This window comes from Physeter macrocephalus, chromosome 3 (genome assembly GCF_002837175.3).
Source record: "Physeter macrocephalus isolate SW-GA chromosome 3, ASM283717v5, whole genome shotgun sequence".
NCBI lineage: Eukaryota > Metazoa > Chordata > Mammalia > Artiodactyla > Physeteridae > Physeter > Physeter macrocephalus.
The window spans coordinates 31,297,637-31,316,359 of NC_041216.1; the positions used below are offsets into that span (position 1 = coordinate 31,297,637).

General features: G+C 58.4%; 2 protein-coding genes across 4 annotated transcripts in view; one reads left to right on the forward strand and one right to left on the reverse strand.

Annotated features, from left to right (window-relative positions):
- The window catches only part of FAAP20 (FA core complex associated protein 20), a 30,481-nt gene extending 22,811 nt beyond the window's left edge, over positions 1-7,670 (forward strand). Inside the window, exon 4 of one of the 2 annotated variants that reach the window (XM_028487977.2) lies at positions 7,440-7,670. In XM_028487977.2, coding sequence (XP_028343778.1) covers positions 7,440-7,617 — 178 coding nt within the window. In that variant the 3' untranslated portion in view covers positions 7,618-7,670. The remainder of the gene's footprint in view (positions 1-7,439) is intronic. The other variant, XM_028487987.1, reaches the window with a different exon arrangement.
- The window catches only part of PRKCZ (protein kinase C zeta), a 117,179-nt gene that overhangs the window by 15,115 nt on the left and 83,341 nt on the right, over positions 1-18,723 (reverse strand). The window contains exons 6-10 of one of the 2 annotated variants that reach the window (XM_024125471.3): positions 15,709-15,840; positions 15,059-15,140; positions 13,846-13,898; positions 11,015-11,203; positions 8,043-8,140 (exon numbers count right to left, since the gene is read on the reverse strand). In XM_024125471.3, coding sequence (XP_023981239.1) covers positions 8,043-8,140; positions 11,015-11,203; positions 13,846-13,898; positions 15,059-15,140; positions 15,709-15,840 — 554 coding nt within the window. Of the gene's footprint in view, positions 1-8,042; positions 8,141-11,014; positions 11,204-13,845; positions 13,899-15,058; positions 15,210-15,708; positions 15,841-18,723 lie in introns of both variants that reach the window. The other variant, XM_028487971.2, reaches the window with a different exon arrangement.

Consider the following 18,723-nt stretch of genomic DNA (forward strand, 5'->3'; position numbering starts at 1 on the left):
CCCGCGTACCGCAAAAAAAAAAAAAAAAAAAAAAAAAAAAAAAGAAATGCAAGGCAAGCCCCAGGACAGACACGGTCAGAACCAAGAACCAAAACCCTGACTCAGAAGGATGCTCACGGCAATCACACTGTGCATGCAAACCAGACAGAGCCCGTGGCTCTGGGCCAGCTGCCAACAGAAAAGGGAAGCTGGCAGCTCCAGGCCCAGAGAAGCCTCCTCTCGGAGCGGGGGGATGAACAGCTTGTCTCCATCTCCCCGTGGACGACGAGTGCTGGACGGACACACCACCAAGCACCCGTCTGCGTTCAGGGCAAGGGGCCCTGGCCAAGCCTGGCTCAAGCGCCTGTGCTCTCACATGTGAAGGACGCACGGAACGTGAACGCCAGCCCTTCCCAGACTCGGGAGTCATGCCTCGTGATGAAATCGAGCAAAGTAGGAGAGACCAAAACAGCGAAGCAGCTACAGAAGGACCAGCGTGAGGATGGCACACCTAAAAAATATAAAAACTACAGCAAACACAGTTGGGTGGTGGAGAGAGGGAAGCTGCCCTCTGAAACACCCTAGGCCCCAGCAGATTCAGGGACTTCTGCCAAGAGGTCATTTCAATGAGATTTAGAATGTTCCAGAGTAAAAAAATAAGGAAAATGCAAAAATCTAATAAAGATTGAATAAGGGGAACTATAGATGGATCAGAAAACATCAATGAAAAACTCCTAAATAAGATCAGAAAACTGAATTCAAAAGCACATTAACAGAATTGTACACTAAGACCAGGCATGCGCTTCCCCAGGAATTCAAGGAGAGTTCCAACCCTGGGAAATATGTTATAATGATACAATTCATCATTTTAGGAGGCCCCGAGGAGTAAAAATCATAACAATCACCTCAATAAATGGTGAGAAGACCTTTGGAAAAATTCCATATTCCTTCGTGACAATAAAATAAAAAGAGGTGTAAACTTCCTTCAGACGAACTGTAACTCCACGACGGTTATTGGCATGTCTGTAACCTCCCCACTGCTGGGTCTGGGAGTCTTTGAGCTGCGTTTCTGAGGCTCTGGGGGAGACGGGATGATGGGGTCCAGGAGTCCGTAGGGGGTGATCCTGTTCCCCAAAGCCAGACAGGGGCAGCACCTCCTTCGCCTCCAGCCTTGTCAGACGGGGCCCCTGTGGACCCAGAACTCAGGGCGATGGCCGCAGGTGGAGACCCTGGTCCCTGCTGCGCCCTCCCTCCCCCAATGCCCCCGGGCCCCTTGCTGTAGCAAACGCCAACACATTTGACTGGAATGCCAGCGCGGTCGGGTTCTGCTTTCCTGACACCCCACTGGCCCACAGCAGCTGGCGCTGGGCTCTCGGCGCCAACACCAGACGCGTTCCCTTGGGGTCAGGAACGGGACAGGTTTGCCCACCACCACCAGTCCCCAAATGCGGTAGGTACTGGCTGATGTCCTCAGAGATAGAAATGAACAGGGGCGCGAACTGGGGAGGAGGGGGGTCACAGCATCGTCTGCAGATGTTATCGCTGCACATCCGGAAATCCAAGAAAACCACCTGAAATTTACTGGAGAAAGAGAATCATGAGGCAAAGGGCCCGAAATCAATGTGCAGAAACCACATTACGTTGCTTGTTGCTTTAATGGAAGAAAAGACCTCCCTTATAGTAGAAACAGAAGAGAGAAACACTCAGCACAAAAATTAAGCGAGCAACTGAAAACTCTGCCTGAAGAAAAACTTCAAGATCTCCCGAAAGAGCAGATGAAAAGGGAAACCACGTGACTGAGTAGGAAGCGCCTGCGTCCCAAGGATGCCCCGTCTTCCTTTCCGGAGCTGGACAGGCTGATTCCAAAGTCCACATGGAGAGATAAACAGCAAAACGGAAAAACAAGCAGCAAAACGTGTCAATGAGAAGACCAGGGAGTATGCACAAAAGTTACTTCCTCCTTTCACTTTCCTGCGTTTTAAAATTGCGTCAAGTTTTTTTTTTTTTTAAAAAGGAGCTGCTCTTTTACGTGGTTTCTGATGTCATTTAATAGTTGGCAAAAGCACAATTTCAGGTCTGGTCCTGACAGTTACTTCGACAAAAGGAGCCCCCATGCCCGGCTCTAGCGAGGCCCTGTCCAGGGGAGGCATGCAGCTGGACAGGACGTCATCTCAGTCAGGCAGTGGCTGCATGGGGCACCGGAGTCACCGCATCCTAACGGGATGGTCCAAGGACGCCAGCTCATGGAGAGCATGTCCCACGCCCGTGCACGTCCGTCCCCAAGCACACGGTAACAACACGTCCCCGCCACCCACTTGCCCTGGTCTGAAAGCAGCCAGTCGCCTCCACATAAGGAAGAAAGAAGGAATCACACTCGGTGAAGGCTGTGTGCGGGCACAGCGGCAGGAGGACTCAGGCCCCTGGGCTAGGCGGACAGAGGCCACGCCCCAAGGGTCCCTCACTGTGCGGGGCTGTGGGGTGATCCACAACAGCTGCCACAGTGCTTGCAGAGAGAGTGCGGTCCACCCACACGATGGAAAAATACAGCGAAGTCCTGAAACCTCCTGAGCGTTCCAGTGAGTCTCGACTCACTTCCAACGGGGGGGTCCCTTCCCCCCACGTGCGCCCTCGTGCCGGGCAGTCTAGCCCGGGGGGTCCTGCTTGGTAGCCTGAGGGGTCAGGGCTGCGTCTGGACCATTTTAGGGGATGCAGGGGATCCAGGTGGAGAACAGAGGCTGACGTGGCTCCGCCCACGCCCACTGTCACTCAGCGCCGCGCTTTCTATTCCGGGTTTAAATTAGGACTGGAACAAATTTACTGCCTTTGGAAAGTACGGTGACTCACGTTCCCAAGGAGGGAGCACCTGCCCTCGAGGTCGCGGATGACTCCTGCCGCGTGCACGGCCCCGTGGGCGCATCCTCACGCAGCGGTCACAGGTGTCCCGTGACCATCACCAGGGCCCCCGGGAACCGGACCTCCCGGACCCTCCATCCGGAGCGGGCGGAGGTCAGACTGGGCCCCGGGTCTGCTCACCGCAGGCCCGCCTGCTTCTCACCGTGGCGACAACACACGTGGCCCCGGCTCCCCCTCGGCTCCCGCCTCCCAGCCCCATGTCCACACCGCCCACTGGACACGTGCTCGCCCCGCGCCCCCAGCTCTCCACGTCGGACCCCGCCTGCCGCCCCAGCAGCGCCAAGCGTTCGTCAGTCCTGCCACGCTCTCCCTGGCATTGGGTGAACCCACCGTCCTCGTCTCCCTCTAGGCCTCCCTCAGGCCTCCTCGGCCGGCAGGTCCGGCGTCCCCGGCTGAGGATCGTGGTGCTTTGGGGAGCCGTCCCACCGTCAAGCCCTTCCTCATCCTTCCCCAGCACAGCCGCCTCCCCTGGGCACACCCGTGCGACCGTCCCTCGTGGGCTCTGCCCCCACCCCACCCCACCTTGACGGCGTTCCCAGGGTGCACGTGTGCGCTGTGGGCCCCCTGTATGGGGCCCCGGGACCCCGTCCAGGCTGAGGTCTCTCCAGAGCTGCAGGTAAGTCCTCAGGTGAGATTTACAAAGCCTAACACACAAGGCGTTTTCGCATCTCGAAGCCACCGGGAACCAGGAAGAACTGAGTTTAGCGTCTAAGTGGGCGCTACAAACAAGGCACAACCGCTTTGTTCCTCTTTAAAGGGTAAGAAGCATCCGCGTCCGTAGATGAACACAGATAACCAATTGGGCCAACGGTTAAAAGGTTTTATTTTAGAACAGCAAGTTGACTGTAAATATTTTACTGGTGGCTTGCTCATCTGTGATCTGAGATCAGGCAGAAGCGAGAAAAAGGTCCCCAAACTACAATCTAACGTGGGGAGTTGGGGGAGAGAGAAACAGATTTTCAGCTACCATCTCTCGATCACCCATTTTCCCCACAATAGCTTAAACTGAAGCAGTTTCCCCTGTTTTGGCCATTTCGTAGTTAATTTTGGCTGTTGTTTAGAAAAGATGGGCTGTGTGGATATGAACAATGGTTTCTCCGTAACACAGATGTTTATTTTACACTAAAACCCCACTGTTGGGACTTCCCTGGTGGCGCAGTGGTTAGGAATCCGCCTGCCAATGCAGGGGACATGGGTTCGAGCCCTGGTCCGGGAAGATGCCACATGCTGCGGAGCAACTAAGCCCGTGCGCCACAACTACTGAGCCTGGGCTCTAGAGTCCACGAGCCACAACTACTGAGCCCACGCGCCACAACTACTGAAGCCTGTGCACCTAGAGCCCGTGCTCTGCAACAAGAGAAGCCGCCGCAATGAGAAGCCCGCGCACCGCAACGAAGAGTAGCCTCCGCTCGCCGCAACTAGAGAAAGCCCGCGCGCAGCAACGAAGACCCAAAGCAACCTAAAATAAATACATACGTACGTGCATAAATAAATACATTTATAAAACAATTAAAAATAAAAATAAAGCCCCACTGTACCATCTGCACACATTTGTACACACGTGGCGACATTAATGACGAATGTAACGTTCAGGATTCCACGTCCACGAGTGAACATGGAACACGGCAGAGCCGGACGGCGCTACTGGATTTGGGGAGAAAAATGAAATGCTTATTTTCTTCCCATCCAGAGACCCCCTTCTGCTAACTGCTTGTGAGAAACTGTCTCATTTACCAGATTTTTGCCGGTGGCGGCCCGCGGGCACAGCTCCGGAGTGGAGCGGATGTCCACTGTGTTTGGTGGCGCTGCAAGGGCTCCGCCGGCTCCTGGCACCACGGCAGGCCCTCGGGGCGGCGGCTCGGCGAGGAGCCCACAGGAGGAGTCGAGGTGGCCCGCACGCCCCTCCCCGCCATGTCCCCGCCGACACCCTGCCCACCCAGCCTTCCCAGTTCCCGACTCCAGTCCGCCCTGGGGGTCCTCGTGGCCTCGCTCCTCATTCACCAGCAGCAGCGGGTGCGGTGCTGACAGCCGCCCAACGTGGGGCAGGGCAGCTTGCTGGTTCCTGTGTCCTCGCAGGCTCAGACACGAGGTTCCATCTGTTTGTCCCAAGGCCCAGCGCCCCCAGGAAGAAAGGCCCTTTCAGCCGCAGCTCACATTATTCACAGTTCCCCGGGAGCGGGGCCTTCCTGGCTGCAAACGTTTAACCGACGGACCCACAGCCAGCCCCTGTGGTGGGCATCCCTGCCATTCCCTGTCCCAGGGCTGAGGTGGGGCCCAGAGAGGGTGCCCTGCGCAAGGTCGCCCGGACAGTAAGGCGGGGCTGGCGCTTGAAGCCCAGCTGTCGGCTCCAAGCCTCCGCTGGTACCGCTGTCAGGAGAACCACAAAAGGCTTTGAAAGACTGAAATGAGGACGGGGTCTCCGGAGGAGCCAGGCTCTGCTGGTACCACCCTCCCAGGGCACGGCTTCCGGAGTCTCCCTCTGTCTCTGAGCCACTTTCCAGCCGCGTGGGCTCTATACCAACAATGCCATCCACAGACTCGCAAAGGAAGTCTGCCTGGTGGGGCCCCTCCCGGCCTCCCAGCCGGCTCGGCACCAGGCATCGGCCAGTCCCAGGGTCCCCGTCACCCGACGAGTGCGGGATCTTGAATCCTCCTGTGAGCGGGCCGTAACCTCGACGAGTCCCTCATTAATCAGCGAGTCACATAAACGCTGACACACGCTCACTTTATATCTGTACCAAGGACATGACTGTACCTTAAAAAAATCATCCTTTAGCACCACAACTGCCTACGAGGTGCCAGGTAAGAACCAACTGCTGGGAGCACAAAAACACCGCACCGGCCCCGCTCTTAGGGGTTCACACCGTGGGCGGTGGGGGCAGGCATGCGTCATAAACCGGCGTCAAAGCGGGCACGTGGAAACAGCCCGCAAGGACACCCTATCCCGACTAAGCGGGCCTCAGGTGCTTCTAGACGTCACTGACGGATTCCATAAAAGCGGGAGGCAACGGAACTAGACACGGAAGCTAAGGATGCCTGGGATGCCTCCCGGCCGTGAATGTGAAGGCCGTGACGCATCTTCTCACGTCAGTTTGGAAAGGCGCTACGGTGCGCGCCTGCACCGTGGGGCTCGCACAGAAACACCTACGGGATGATTTTTTTCTTTTTCCAATTCTAACCCTAACGCACCTGGGAACACGTGAGCCGGCGGATTTCCGGGACGTGAGTGCAGAAAGCGCTGCGCTCCTGGCAACGGAGCTGGAAGTGAGGCTGAAATATCTGACCCTTGTACATCCACACCCTACAAGTTCATACAGCAAAGTTAACTGAAAAACACAGCAAGACTCGTTTCACAATACGTTTAGGAAGCGTGGGGGTGGGGGGACACCCTCCCCCGGGCGTACCCCATAATCCCAAGAGACGGGTCAGAGCCAAAGAGAGGTGAGGAAAGTGCACCGGACACTACTGCTGGGCCCTCCCGGAGCCCCGGGCGGCGGAAGAGGAGGCGAGGAGAGGGGCCCGGCAGGCAGGGCGGCAAAGACAGACAGAGGGACCCAGGGGCAGCCTGGCTGCAGGGGCCTCGTCCACACGCCTAGGGGCCTGGACTGTCTCCCAGAAGCCATTGGGAAAGTGGTCGGGGGGCTCTGAAGCAGGTGATGGATACTTCAGATCTATGTTCTCGAAACATGGCTCAGTTCCAACGTGGGGGAACTGACAGCCTGGTGCCCCGGGGACCGGACGCCCCGAAGGGGCTGCAGCTGGGGCTCAGGGGGAAAGGGAGGGTCTGAGACCCACTCAGGAGGCAGAATCACTGAGATCTGGGGAGGCGGCAATGCCAGTTCCGGTGGCAACAGGGGGCTGAAGATCGGGAGAGGTGGGGGTGGATGCAGGGGGGGGGGGCGGGGTCGGGGTTGGACCGCTGCTCCGATCACAACGAAGCGCCCAGCAGAGAGAGAGCAGAGCAGGACCGAGACCGGCGTGCAGAGAGGCTGTGCCTGCACGCCGGGCCCCAGCAGGGCCGGGCCCTCGCCCGGTCACCGGCTCCCTGCGCCGATACAAAACTTCCCCTCGGACTTCCCCGGTGGCGCAGTGGTTGGGAGTCCGCCTGCCGATGCAGGGGACGCGGGTTCGTGCCCCGGTCCGGGAGGATCCCGCGTGCCGCGGAGCGGCTGGGCCCGTGAGCCACGGCCGCTGAGCCTGCGCGTCCGGAGCCTGTGCTCCGCGACGGGAGAGGCCGCGACAGTGAGAGGCCCGCGTACCGCAAAAAAACAAAAACAGAAAACTTCCCCTCACTGTGATCACACTGCACAGACAACACGCTTTACACCGAACGCCTGCTACTCGCCGGGAGTCTGGGACTTCGGCACGTGTTAGGTAGCGGTGCCTACGTGCCCCGCCCCCAGTAAACCCCGACTTCCACAACTCCCTGTGGAGGGATTCAGGGTGTCTGTCCTGTGGGGCTCCGCAGGGAGGGACTCCGGGCAGCTCGTGCCTGCTTTCCTCCCGACTTTACCCCGTGCATCGCTTCCCTTTACACCCTTTCACAGCAGTAAAGCCTTAGCCGTGAGTGTGACCATGTGCCGTGTCCTGCAAGTTCTCCTGAGTCACCGAACCCGGGGGTGGGTCCTGAGCACCCCGAGCCAGAACATAGTGACTTTTCAAGGAAACAAACTGCGTGAGTTCAAGTCATCTGGCCGAAGAAACTCCAAACTGAGTAAACGTTGAATATCCTAGACCAGTGGTTCCAAACCTTTTTAAAGTAGAATTCTAATACGTACAAAGCTTCGAAGTGAGGCTGTTTAGTATTTATTAATTTATTCCACTCATCAGTGAGATCCATAAGCGCAAAGACAGGCCTCCCATTCACAGCGGCATCCCGATACCTGATCCCACGCTTGTATCAGTGGGATGCGTTCAATAAATAATTTGTAAACAGAATTAAAGAATTTAGCTTCATTCATTTGCTTGAAATTTACTTAATATGACACCAGCCGGTGGGAACAACAAAGCTAGCTGGAGGAACCAAAAAGCCCCCACACTTGCCAACAGGAGGACCCTACAGACGACAGCAGACACCGCGTGACAACACAGCCTCCACACGGCTCAGATCGGAAAGCAGCAGAATCCCAGAAGCACCCCCTTTCTCTTACCGACTTGTTGTCTGGAAGCAGGAGTGTAAGCCGACCAGGAAAGGGTTGCTGGACGCCTGCTCAAACACGTGCTTCTCTGTCTGTACCCAGTCAATATCCTGAAATAGAAGCCAGGGAGTGTGAACACTTCACAGGCATCCGGGAGAAGGGGAGGCAGGAGAGGAATGTCAACTCTGCTCGAGGGAGGACAATGCAGAGAGGAAAAGAAAACGCCCGCTGAGCAATTCTCCCCACCGTCAGTCACCCATGACCATCTGCCGCCTTCACCTTCACCATCTCCACCATCATCACCATCTCCACCATCATCACCACCTCCACCATCATCACCACCACCACCACCATCACCATCTTCACTACCCATCCTCTATCACCATCTCCACCACCATCAGCATCATTACCTGTCATCTATCACCGTTAACATTTCTCACCGTTTCCACCACCATCACCAAAGCCCCCATCGCCAGCTGTGCACTGGCCTCCGGGCTACAGGCTCTCCCGCACTGCCCCATGCGCTGCCCCTGGCAGCCTTGGGAAGTCTGTATTATCATCTCCACTTAAGACAGGAGGAAACCGAGAGTAGAGGTTTCTCCAACACCCCACACCCATCTCCCAAGCAGCAGCTCCCACGGCAGGGCTATCTCCCTCCCAATCCACACTGGAACTTGGGGAAAACTCAGCTTGAGAGTCTCAGCTTTGGTTCCATTACAACCCCAGAAAGCAGAGTCGGACGAGATTCCCCGAATTCCCCGGGTTAAACCTCTTGTCTCGGGGGTTGGGAAGTGAGAGGGAACGGGATGTGTCCAGAGTAGCCTGGCTTCCCCTGAAGGTTTCTGGAAAAATGAGCAGACGCTCAGTGAGCATCCCTTTGGTGGCCGCAGACCGTCTGGGTTCCTCGTCCTGCGGCTGGGTCCTGACCCCTCTGCCCCTTGCTCCCGGGGACGCCCCAGGTGGCATGGCTCCGTCTGACCAGCCCCACCTCCCCCAGCTCCACTCGCTCGTGCAATGGCCACCTGGTGTCCCCACTCAGCGTCTCATGGGCAGAGCCGGCCTCAAACAGAGCCCTTGACGGTCCCCGCGTCTGTTCTCCCAGGCACCTGGCCACCCGGGTGCTCAGGAAGGAAACGCCGGTGGGTTCACGATGCCTCCTCCCCCACGCCCCCGGGTCCACCTGCCTCCCGCCTGCCGGACTCCCCAGGCTATTTTAACAAAACGCCACAGACCTCGGGACTTAAATCCTCCAAACTGTATCCTCTCGCTGCTCTGAGGCAGAAGCCTCTGGGCTCAGGGTGTGGGCAGGGCCCCGCGGAGGGTCCCTCCTGCACCTCCAGGGGACTCTGGCCCTTCTCCGCCTCTGTCTTCGCAGTGACTTCTCTGTGTGTGTTTTTCCTCCTTCCCGTCTCAAGTCTTTCTCTGCCTTTCTCTAAAAGGACACTCGTCACTGGATTTAGGGCCCCCCAGCTGATCCAGCATGACCGCCGCAGGATCTGTGATTACATCTCCCCAAATAAGGTCCTGTTCCCAGGTTCCTGGGATTGGGACGGGGGCCACGGGACGGCGGCGCCTCTCACAAACGCACAGTTGGCCCGCGCACCGGATCCTAGGGTCTCGTTCCCCGGAGACCACCTCCGAGTCCGAGCTCCGGTCCCGGCCACGTGCGAAGATGCCGAGAGAGACCACAGCAGTAACTCTCCCTGGAGGCCTCTCCTCGCAGCGTTCTAGAATCTGGCCCTCACACACCATCAACCCTCCAGCCGGCCGCAGGCTGGGAAGGGGCCTGGAATCCTCTTGGGGGGCTGCCACCGGCAGTGAAGACGCCAGCCGGACCCCACACCTCCCGGGGCCTCCGCTTCCTCAGCTGTGAGGCACGGATGTCCCAACTCACTTGTGAGCTCAGCACCCAGGGCTGAGGGGCCAGCTGGGCGGTGTGAGCACTGCAAAAACGCACGTGCTGGGAGGACAGGTGGGGACGTGGTGCAGCCTGCTCTGCCCTCTGAACTCTGCCCTCTGAACTGCAAGCCTGGGCCGGGGAGCCCTCCCGCGGCCCCCGCCCCACAGGCGCCAAGTGGCCTCATGGGTCAGCAGCGGCTGCACCGTCACAGAGTGACTGCTCTCTGTGAGGTCAGTTCTCTGCTTCTTAGGGACGTCACCCCCGTTCAGGGGTCAAAGAAACAGGTCAAAAGTACGTCAAGCCAAGAAGCCCATGAAAAGGAGCTCAACACACTGTCACTATGGGAATGCCAAGCAAAGCCACTTCATACCCACTAGGACAGCGGCGGTCAACGAACAGAAAACAGCAAGCATCGGCAAGAGTGCACAGAAACTGGGCACCTCACGCGTCGCTGCTGGCAACGTAAAACGGCACAGCTGCCGTGGAAAACAGTCTCGCTGTTCCTCAAAAAGGTAAACATAGAATTACCCTATGACCCAGCAGTTCGCCTCCTGGGTAAACACCCAGGAGGCGTGGAAACAGGGACTCAAGCAAATAACCGCACGGAGCCGTTCACGGCAGCGCGGCTCAGGCAGCGGAAGCAGAGACGAGCCCAGCGCCCGTCAGCGGGCGAGCAGAGAAGCCCGAGGGGGCCGATCCGAAACACACGACATGGCCGAGGCCCAAAAAGGAAGGAAGGACGCGCAGACAGCCGCTACCACGTGGACGGACCTTGAGAACACGACGCTCCGTGAGAGAAGCCGGACACAGAAGGTCCCACAACGCACCGTTCCACTTACACAGAGCGTCCAGAACAGGCAAATCCACGGAGACGGCGGGCGGCCGTGGGGGCCGGGGGGTACTGCTCACGGGGACGGGGCGGCCTTTTGGGGGATGAGCGGGTGTGGAGCGGGGTGCTGGCGAGGGTGGCCCGACACCGTGAACGCGCTAAACGCCGCTGAACTGCGCGCCTGGAAGCGGTCAAGCGGCAAACTTGGTTACGTGGCTGACTTCCATCCGAAGGAGCGAGTAGGCGGGCCCTCACCTCGTCGTCGTGGACCAGCTCCTTCTTCACCACCTTCATGGCGTAGACCTGATCGTTCTTCTTCAGCCGTACCAGCAGGACCTTGGCGTAGCTCCCGCGCCCGATGACCCGGAGCAGGTCGAAGTCCTGCAGCCCGAGCCCCTGAGATATTTTGATGCCATCCATCCCATCGATGACCGGCTTGAGGTCCTGAGGGAGGGAGGACAAAACGGGAGGAAACGGGAAGGGGACTCGTGCGCCACGGGGCAAGACGTGGCGTCCGCGCCCCGGAGCCCAGCGCCCCGTCCTGCTCACAAGTCCTGACTCTCTGTCCCACAGGCCGTCACCCCCGCGCCACCCAGCAGCAAACCCCAAGAGCTGCTGGTAGAAGGGGCCGGAAATCCGAGAGCCGTCATCGGCCACCGGTGGGCCCTCTGCGAGCAAGGAGGGATGCTCGGGGCCAGCCCCGCCTGGAAAGGCCGAGGAGGTGGCCGCAGGCAGGCTCACACACCCAGGGGCCATCGGGGCAGCGGCCGGAAGGCCACCTGGCCCTCCCTGGGGGGTTGCAAAGCGTAACTTGCTAATGTCTGGAAAGACCTGCCAAAGCAAGTACCACTAGAGACAATATGCGACGAAAGAGAAAGGCAACGCGATTAAGAGCACAAGCTCCCCTCCTGAGAATTATCTCTGGCGAGGATTCTCTGGTGGAGGGAGGGTAACTAAGTGTTCCTGACTCACTCCAGACACGGAATGACCAGGTAGAAAGATCTAGACGTCCAGGCGGGGACACTGACCTTGGGAAAGGTGTGGCCTCTCAAGGTGCTGCTGTTCCCTGAGGTCCTGTGCACAGAGGTTGAGCTCCAGCTGGAACTGTCCTGGCTCAGAACCACAACTTCCTGAGCCTCATTTATCACCCAGAGTCCAGTTGTGATGCTGTGATTGGTAACACCAAGTTCCTATCTGTTCTAGGGCCCCATTCCTGGCACACAGCTCCTAAAACCTGGGGGGGATTTCCTAAGTGCTGAGAGCCAGCAAGGTGTGTTTTGTTATGTTAATGAGGCAACTACAGGGAAGCCTCTAGGTCACCTAAGGATGCAGCTGGTTGCCAGGGGAACCAACCCTGGGATTAGAGGGTCAGTCCCATCCCCTGACCTCCCAGGAGGGGAGAGGGGCTACAGGTTGACTCCATCGCCAATGGCCGATGATTTAATCATCACGCCTGTGTAATGAAGCCTCCGTAAAACCCCCAAAAGGACAGGTTTGGAGAGCTTCTGGGTTGGTGAATACGTGGAGATATGAGAGTGGCGCTCGCTCAGAGAGACCATGGAAGCCCTCGCCCCTTCCCCACACCTTGCCCTGTGCACCTCCTACAACTGGCTGTTCCTGAGTTACAACCCTTTAAAATAACCCGGTGATCTGGTGAGTAAAATGTTTCTCTGAGTCCTGTGGGCCCTTCTCACAAATTAATTGAACCCGAGGAGGGGGTCGTGGGACCCTCCAATCTGTAGCCAGTCGCTCAGAAGCACAGGTGACAACCTGGACTTGCAACTGGCATCTCAAGTGGGAGGAGGGGTCCGTCTTGTGGGACGGAGCTCCCGACCTGGGGGATCTGTCCCCCGGTTGATGGTGTCAGCGCTGGGTTACACTGTAGGACACTCAGTGTCTGCTGAGAATTGCAGAGCTGCTTGGTAGTGTGGAAAGCACACACAGAAAATAAAGGCAGACTTTTATGCAAATAAAATTTGACAAAAACTGCAGCTCAGGAGTCAGCCCCGGACCCGCTGTGCTGCCGGGTGGAGAGGATGTGGGAAGGCCTTACCCGCGGCAGAAGATGGTGCCAGGATTGGGCCCCCAAGAACCTTTGGGGCAGCAGCCTCTGGGGCTTCATAACGGATGTGCCCCTGGTGAGACCCAGCTGTGAAGGTGGCAGGGCCTGTTCCCGGAGCTGTCAGCTCCCCCCTCCTCGCCACCCCCTTCACTGCCGCTCGACGGGCCGACTCCCCCACCCCGGGCACCCCATCCCCCCAAACCAGAGGGCCCGTGAGAGCTGCCTGTGGGCGCCAACGTCCCTGCCACACAAGGCACTGAGTCCCGGAGATGGGGACACCCGCCACGGGGGAGGGGGACGGCCTCAGAAAATGTAAGAACCTGGGTGCTGGAGTGGGCGTGACAGCCAGGTCAGAGTGAGCCCACCCCCCAGAGGCCAGCCTTCCCGCTTTCTCTCAAAGCACAAGAGCACGGGGTTTCCTTTGTGGAGGTCACGTGTGCCCCCTGTGGTCCACCGTGATGGCCTGAGCCACCTGTACTGATGTGGAAACGGCCACGCCGGCAGTCAGTGCCGTGGAAAGCTTCCCGGGCGCCGGGCATGGTGCTGAGCGTTTCTACAAATGCTCTCGGTTTACCCTCACGGAAAAGGTGCAATCATTCTCCAGACTTGACAGAAGAGGATCCTGGGGTCAGAGGGGTCCCCTGACCCAGGCTCAGACCAGGCCTGCAGCTTGGGCTCACACAGACTCAGCCAACGACCCCTGACGCCCGGCTCTGCGTGGGTGAGAGTACGTACAACAAGCACCGTGTCCTCACCTCTGAGATTCAGCAACGGCTCACGTGCTGCCACGTTCGCTTGCTCTCTGCCCGTTCGGCTGAACAGAGAGCGCCTCTGTGCTATGTCTGGAGGACCTCACGGACCTCTGCCCTGGGAGCCTCAGTGTGCGCGATCCCCGAGGTCCACGAGGCTGTGCTCCCCCAGCCCTCCTCGTTCATGTTCGAGTTTCCACGACTGCCCCAGAAATGAGCTAATGCGCCTGTAAACAGGACGCTGAAAATACTAATGAGCCGTCTGCTATACTCACCTCAGGTTCATCTTCAATGTTATCATGTTTCCGGGTTGAAGAAATATAAGCAACTAGTGAAGAGAGGAAGAAAAAAGGGGTGTTACAGGCGTTGTCAGGGACGTGGCCTGAGACCCCCACGGCCTCTGCCCCTCTGTGGAGACACAGTGGCCCAGGCCAGGCCGCCAGGGTGAAGGCCCAGAGCAGCCACGTCTGACTCAACTAGAGACTGAAGAAAATGCAGCTTCCTGGGCCCCACCCAGACCTGCTGACTCTGAACTTCTGGGGCTGGAAACCTGCCTTTGTGACAAGTTTCCCTAGTGATTCTTCTGGAAGTGGCAGATCATAAGATTTTGGTGTCTAGCCTTCTAGTCTGTGTTCTTAGGGTACGCAGATGGCTTGGCTGGGTGGATGCGTACTTGTTAAGGGTCTCCTTTACACGAGGTGCTGTGCTAAGGGTTTTATGCTCCGTGGCCTCCTGCCATCCCAGGGGATGGAACTCATATTTATCAAACGAGGGCTAGGGCCCTTGCACACCCTTGTAACAGCGCACAGAACTGCAGAAGCTCAGAGCTGGGCCATCAGTCCCAGTGGTATTCAAAATCACTCTCTGAATGCTTCTTAGCATTAAAAAAAAGTCTCTCCCCAACCAAAAAAAAAAAAAAGAAAGAAAGAAAAAAAAATCCACTAAAACTCAAGAACTACACAGTAGCCTGCCGTGCGCACGGCAGGCCTTTCCACAAGAGATGGGTATCCATGGTGGCCGCTGCACTACGTGCCTCTTAGAACGTCCGAAGTCAGCACGGAGGGTACCCAACCAAAAAAAAAAAAAAAAAAGAAAGAAAGAAAGAAAAAAAAATCCACTAAAACTCAAGAACTACACAGTAGCCTGCCGTGCGCACGGCAGGCCTTTCCACAAGAGATGGGTATCCATGGTGGCCGCTGCACTACGTGCCTCTTAGAACGTCCGAAGTCAGCACGGAGGGTAACCCCGCCCGGGCTCCCCAGGCAGCAGCACACAGAGACGTGGGCGCCCAGGGAAGGCCACCCCGCCCACTTCTGGCCCGGATGAGGCGGGCCCTGAGAGCCCTCCCCGGTCCCGCAGCGAGCACGGGACATGCTCCCAGGTACTGGCCCCTGGTCAGAGGAGAGAACCTAAAGGGATGCCCGGGGGGAAGGGGAAGGGGAGGCGGGTGGGTGTTCCCGGGGGGGGGGCGGGGCGAGCAGCCCCTACTTCCATCCGTCTCCTCGGAAGGAAGGTCCACGTCGTCACTCTTGTCGTCCACTGCAGGCTCCTGGGAAGGCATGACAGAATCCTGCAGAGAGACGGCAACACAGTGACCCGGCGGGCGCCACGACGGAGCTTCTGGAGACTTGTGAGTCACCTGTTACGTAACACACACTGTAACACACGTACCATTCAACTGTTAGGTCATCGCACCGAACACGGGAAGAGGAGCACTGAAGTCACCTGTGAGTCCACAGGCCGAGGTGACCGCTCAGCCCCTCGGGCCGCGACCTTTCCAGCAGGTGCTTTAGCAAGCGCGTGCATTTACACAGTGGCGCTGACTCCTCTCTCCCGCCCCCAGCCCCCATGGGCTGCAGTCAGGCCCCAGCTCCGGGTTCCACGGCTGACGTCACAATCGAGGAGGCGCCCTACTGGTGGACGCTGAGGCCCCCAAGAGTGCCGGGGGCTCCTGGGGCTCAGGAAGAGGGCCCGACCCGGACCGCTGGCCTGGGCCATTACTCTGCAGCCCACGGGAGCCCCCTCCTCTCTCTCACGGGTGGCAGGGACGGCGTCAGGGCCCCACCTGGACAGAAGGAGGCCGAGGGTCCCCGGGGCAGTGTGGACACCCCCCCGGGCTGCACCCGGCCCCCACTCACCATATGCCCGTTGCAGGTCAGTGGGACAAGGACGTGGCAGCGCTTATGGACCAGCAGTTTGCAGTTGATGCACCTGTAGCCCTGCCTGGCAAGGCCCCATATCCTTTCACTGCACTGGCCGCAGTACGCTCTCTGCACGGGACGAGAACAGCCGCTGTCAGCCAGGCCCGGTGCCCCCGGGGGCCCCGCCACGCCGCGCGGACACGCTGCACCGTCACGCCGCGCAGCTGGGGTGGGAGGTGGCCCTGTCGCCTCATCACACCCGGCACCAGGCCCCCGCCCAGGCTCGGCAGCTCCGTCCCCAGGTTGGGGGAACCGAGGGCACCGAGGAGGGCGCTGGGGCTCTGCTCCTTGTGAGGGAAAAGGGGAGGCCCTGGCAGGCAGGGCTGATGAGACCCCTCCAGGGGCAGCGCCCCCCACTGCTTGCAGGGCCTGGAGTGGGAGTCGTGGCTCCTACCAGGCTGCGCTCAGAACAGCCGAGGGGCCCCTTGCGGGTGGAGTGACCCAGGGTGAGAAGCGGGTGGGAGAGCCGGCTGCCTGACCCTCGGCCAAACACCCACCTACACGACGGCCACCGAAGCGACCCTGCCTGGCGCCTGGACGTGTCAGGATTCTGAGCCGTTCTGGGGCTCCATGCAATTATCTTGGTATTTTTCTCAGCGTTTTAAAAGATTTTAGATGGTCAACCTTTATTCTTCTTGGTTCTAAACACTGAAATTCATTATCATTTTTGGCTTGTTTGGAGAAGGTTTTGTAACTTTGGAATGTCAGAAAATGCGTGGAGGTGAGAGTGTCCACAAGTCTGGTCACCCGCCCACCACTCGGAGTCCAAAGTCATCTTCGCAGTTTCGTGGTGTCCGCGTGTCGACAGGTTCCCCGTTTAGTTTTTTTCCAGCCATAACTCGTTTTCGTGTTTTACCCTCTTTTGCCTTTTTTTAAACAAATCTCTTTCTTTTGAGAGAGTCTCAAGTTACTCCCGGAGAACAGAAAGGATACACAGTACCAGCCGCGCAGTGGAGCTCAGTTAGGAAACACAGCGAACCCTCACGAGGTGTGGGCCTGAGGTGCAGGACGGGCTGCTGGCGGCCAGCGGGCACCGAGAAGCCGATTTCCCACCAGGAAGGAGGCCCCTCCCCGTGCACAGAGCGCCTACGTCTCGGTCACGGCCACGTGGTCGGCACCTGGACAGTGCCCAGCACACGGTGGGTGCCCAACAAAGGTTTGCTGAAGTCAACTCCCCACGCGTGCGCCCGCGCGCCCCACCGCTTTCAACTTCGGTGACAGGAAAGAGAAGGAGGTACCCAAGTCCCCCACGTTGCCGGAACCATCCCTCCCACAAGGAGGCCAACACGGGCTGTGGGGCTCCCTCTGGGAACGGCCTGAGATGCAGCAGACAGCAGCAAGGGGCAGACAGGGGGCTGGACAGAGGACCACCCCCCCAGACCTCCGACTCGGGCCAATCCGGTCTAACGCCGGCCTTGGCATCTCCGCCCGAGGAGGGTGAGTGTTGGTGAGTAAACTCGGGGTTCAGGGAAGGGGCGTCATCTCTGAGGACCGCTCAACATTCATGGAACCATTACAAAAATTCACGTCTTTTTATGCAATGTGCTAAATGTGTTTAGCTTTCTCCAGAACACCATTTAACAATGCTTGGATCATATTTAGGGGCAAACCCACAGCCACCTGGTATCTTCACGAATTAACAAAGATCCCTCTTCCTACAGAGCCACCTTCGCCAGGGTCCAGGCCAGGACAACGGGTGATCAAGGGCAGCGTGAGTTTGCCGGGTTCCAGCACCCGTCAGTCGCGTCGTGGCCACGTGCAGACATCCCCCCAGGAGAGGCAGCCGCAATGTTGCCAAAGGCTCTTTATTTCAAAACTAGATTTGAACTATCAACATTTCAAGAAACGTGCCACTAAATAATAAAACTTAGGGAATTCCCTGGCGGTCCAGCGGTCAGGACTTGGCGCTTTCACTGCCGTGGCCCGGGTTCAATCCCTGGTTGGGGAACTAAGATCCCGCAAGCTGCGGCCAAAAAATAATAATAATAATAATAATAATAAATAAAACTTAAAACCCAAGCTTCGCTTCTCAGGAAAATCACGTGACTTAATAGATTAATGGGTGCAAATGTTTTTCAGTCCCTTACATGCTGCCGAAGTGGTTCCTTGCTCATGTTTTCAGTCACTGACGTCTGGGGCTGCTTTCACACGGCAACAGTATCGGCACAGTCAGGGTCCGGCAGTTGTGACAGAGACCGCACGGCCCATAAAGCCTGAAATACCTACTCTCTGCCCCTTGGAGGGGACGCTTGCTCAGCCCTGTTCCAGCTTCTCAGACCAAACAGCCCTGGGGCTGAGGACCCCAGTGCCTCCCGTCGAGGGCTGGACGCTGCCCCCGCCGCCCCCCGCCGCGAGTCCCCAGCTGAGCCTTCCTCTCTGCTCGAGAAGCTCGGCGTGTCCAGTGCAGAGAAAGCTCCAGGCAGGGAGCTCGGGTCAGTGAGGCCGACAGCCCTTGCTTCCATCCTTGGGTCACCAGCAAAGAAGGGGAGCAGTGACCTCCTTTGTGGGCTTGTCCCCGTGAATCTGGCTGATCCTGCAGAGCCAGGTGTGTAGCTCCTGAGACACGTGGGGTGACCTCGCAGCCCCGTAATTAACACTGGTGTTTGGTGCGGCCTCAGACGTGGAGCCCAAGGACCCCGGTGGGAACTGTGCCCGGTGACACACGGCGACACGCCCGCCCTCCCCACCTGTGAATGGCGGGGGCTGGTTAAGAGTTGTCGGGGGTCTCGGGGTCGGCTCCCTCCTCGGCCTCCTGGCGTTTGTGAAAAGCCGCTTGGCACTCGGGGAGAGCGGGTGGGGACGGGGCTGGAGTGGGTACCCCCCCGTCGCCGAGTTCCCCTCCTCCTTGAGGAGGAGAAGCCTTTGCCCACAGATTTCGGCGGGGGCTGGGGGGGGGGGGGCGCAGGAGGAGTGCCCGGCTCTGCACCCTGCCGTCAGGGAAATGGGATTTCC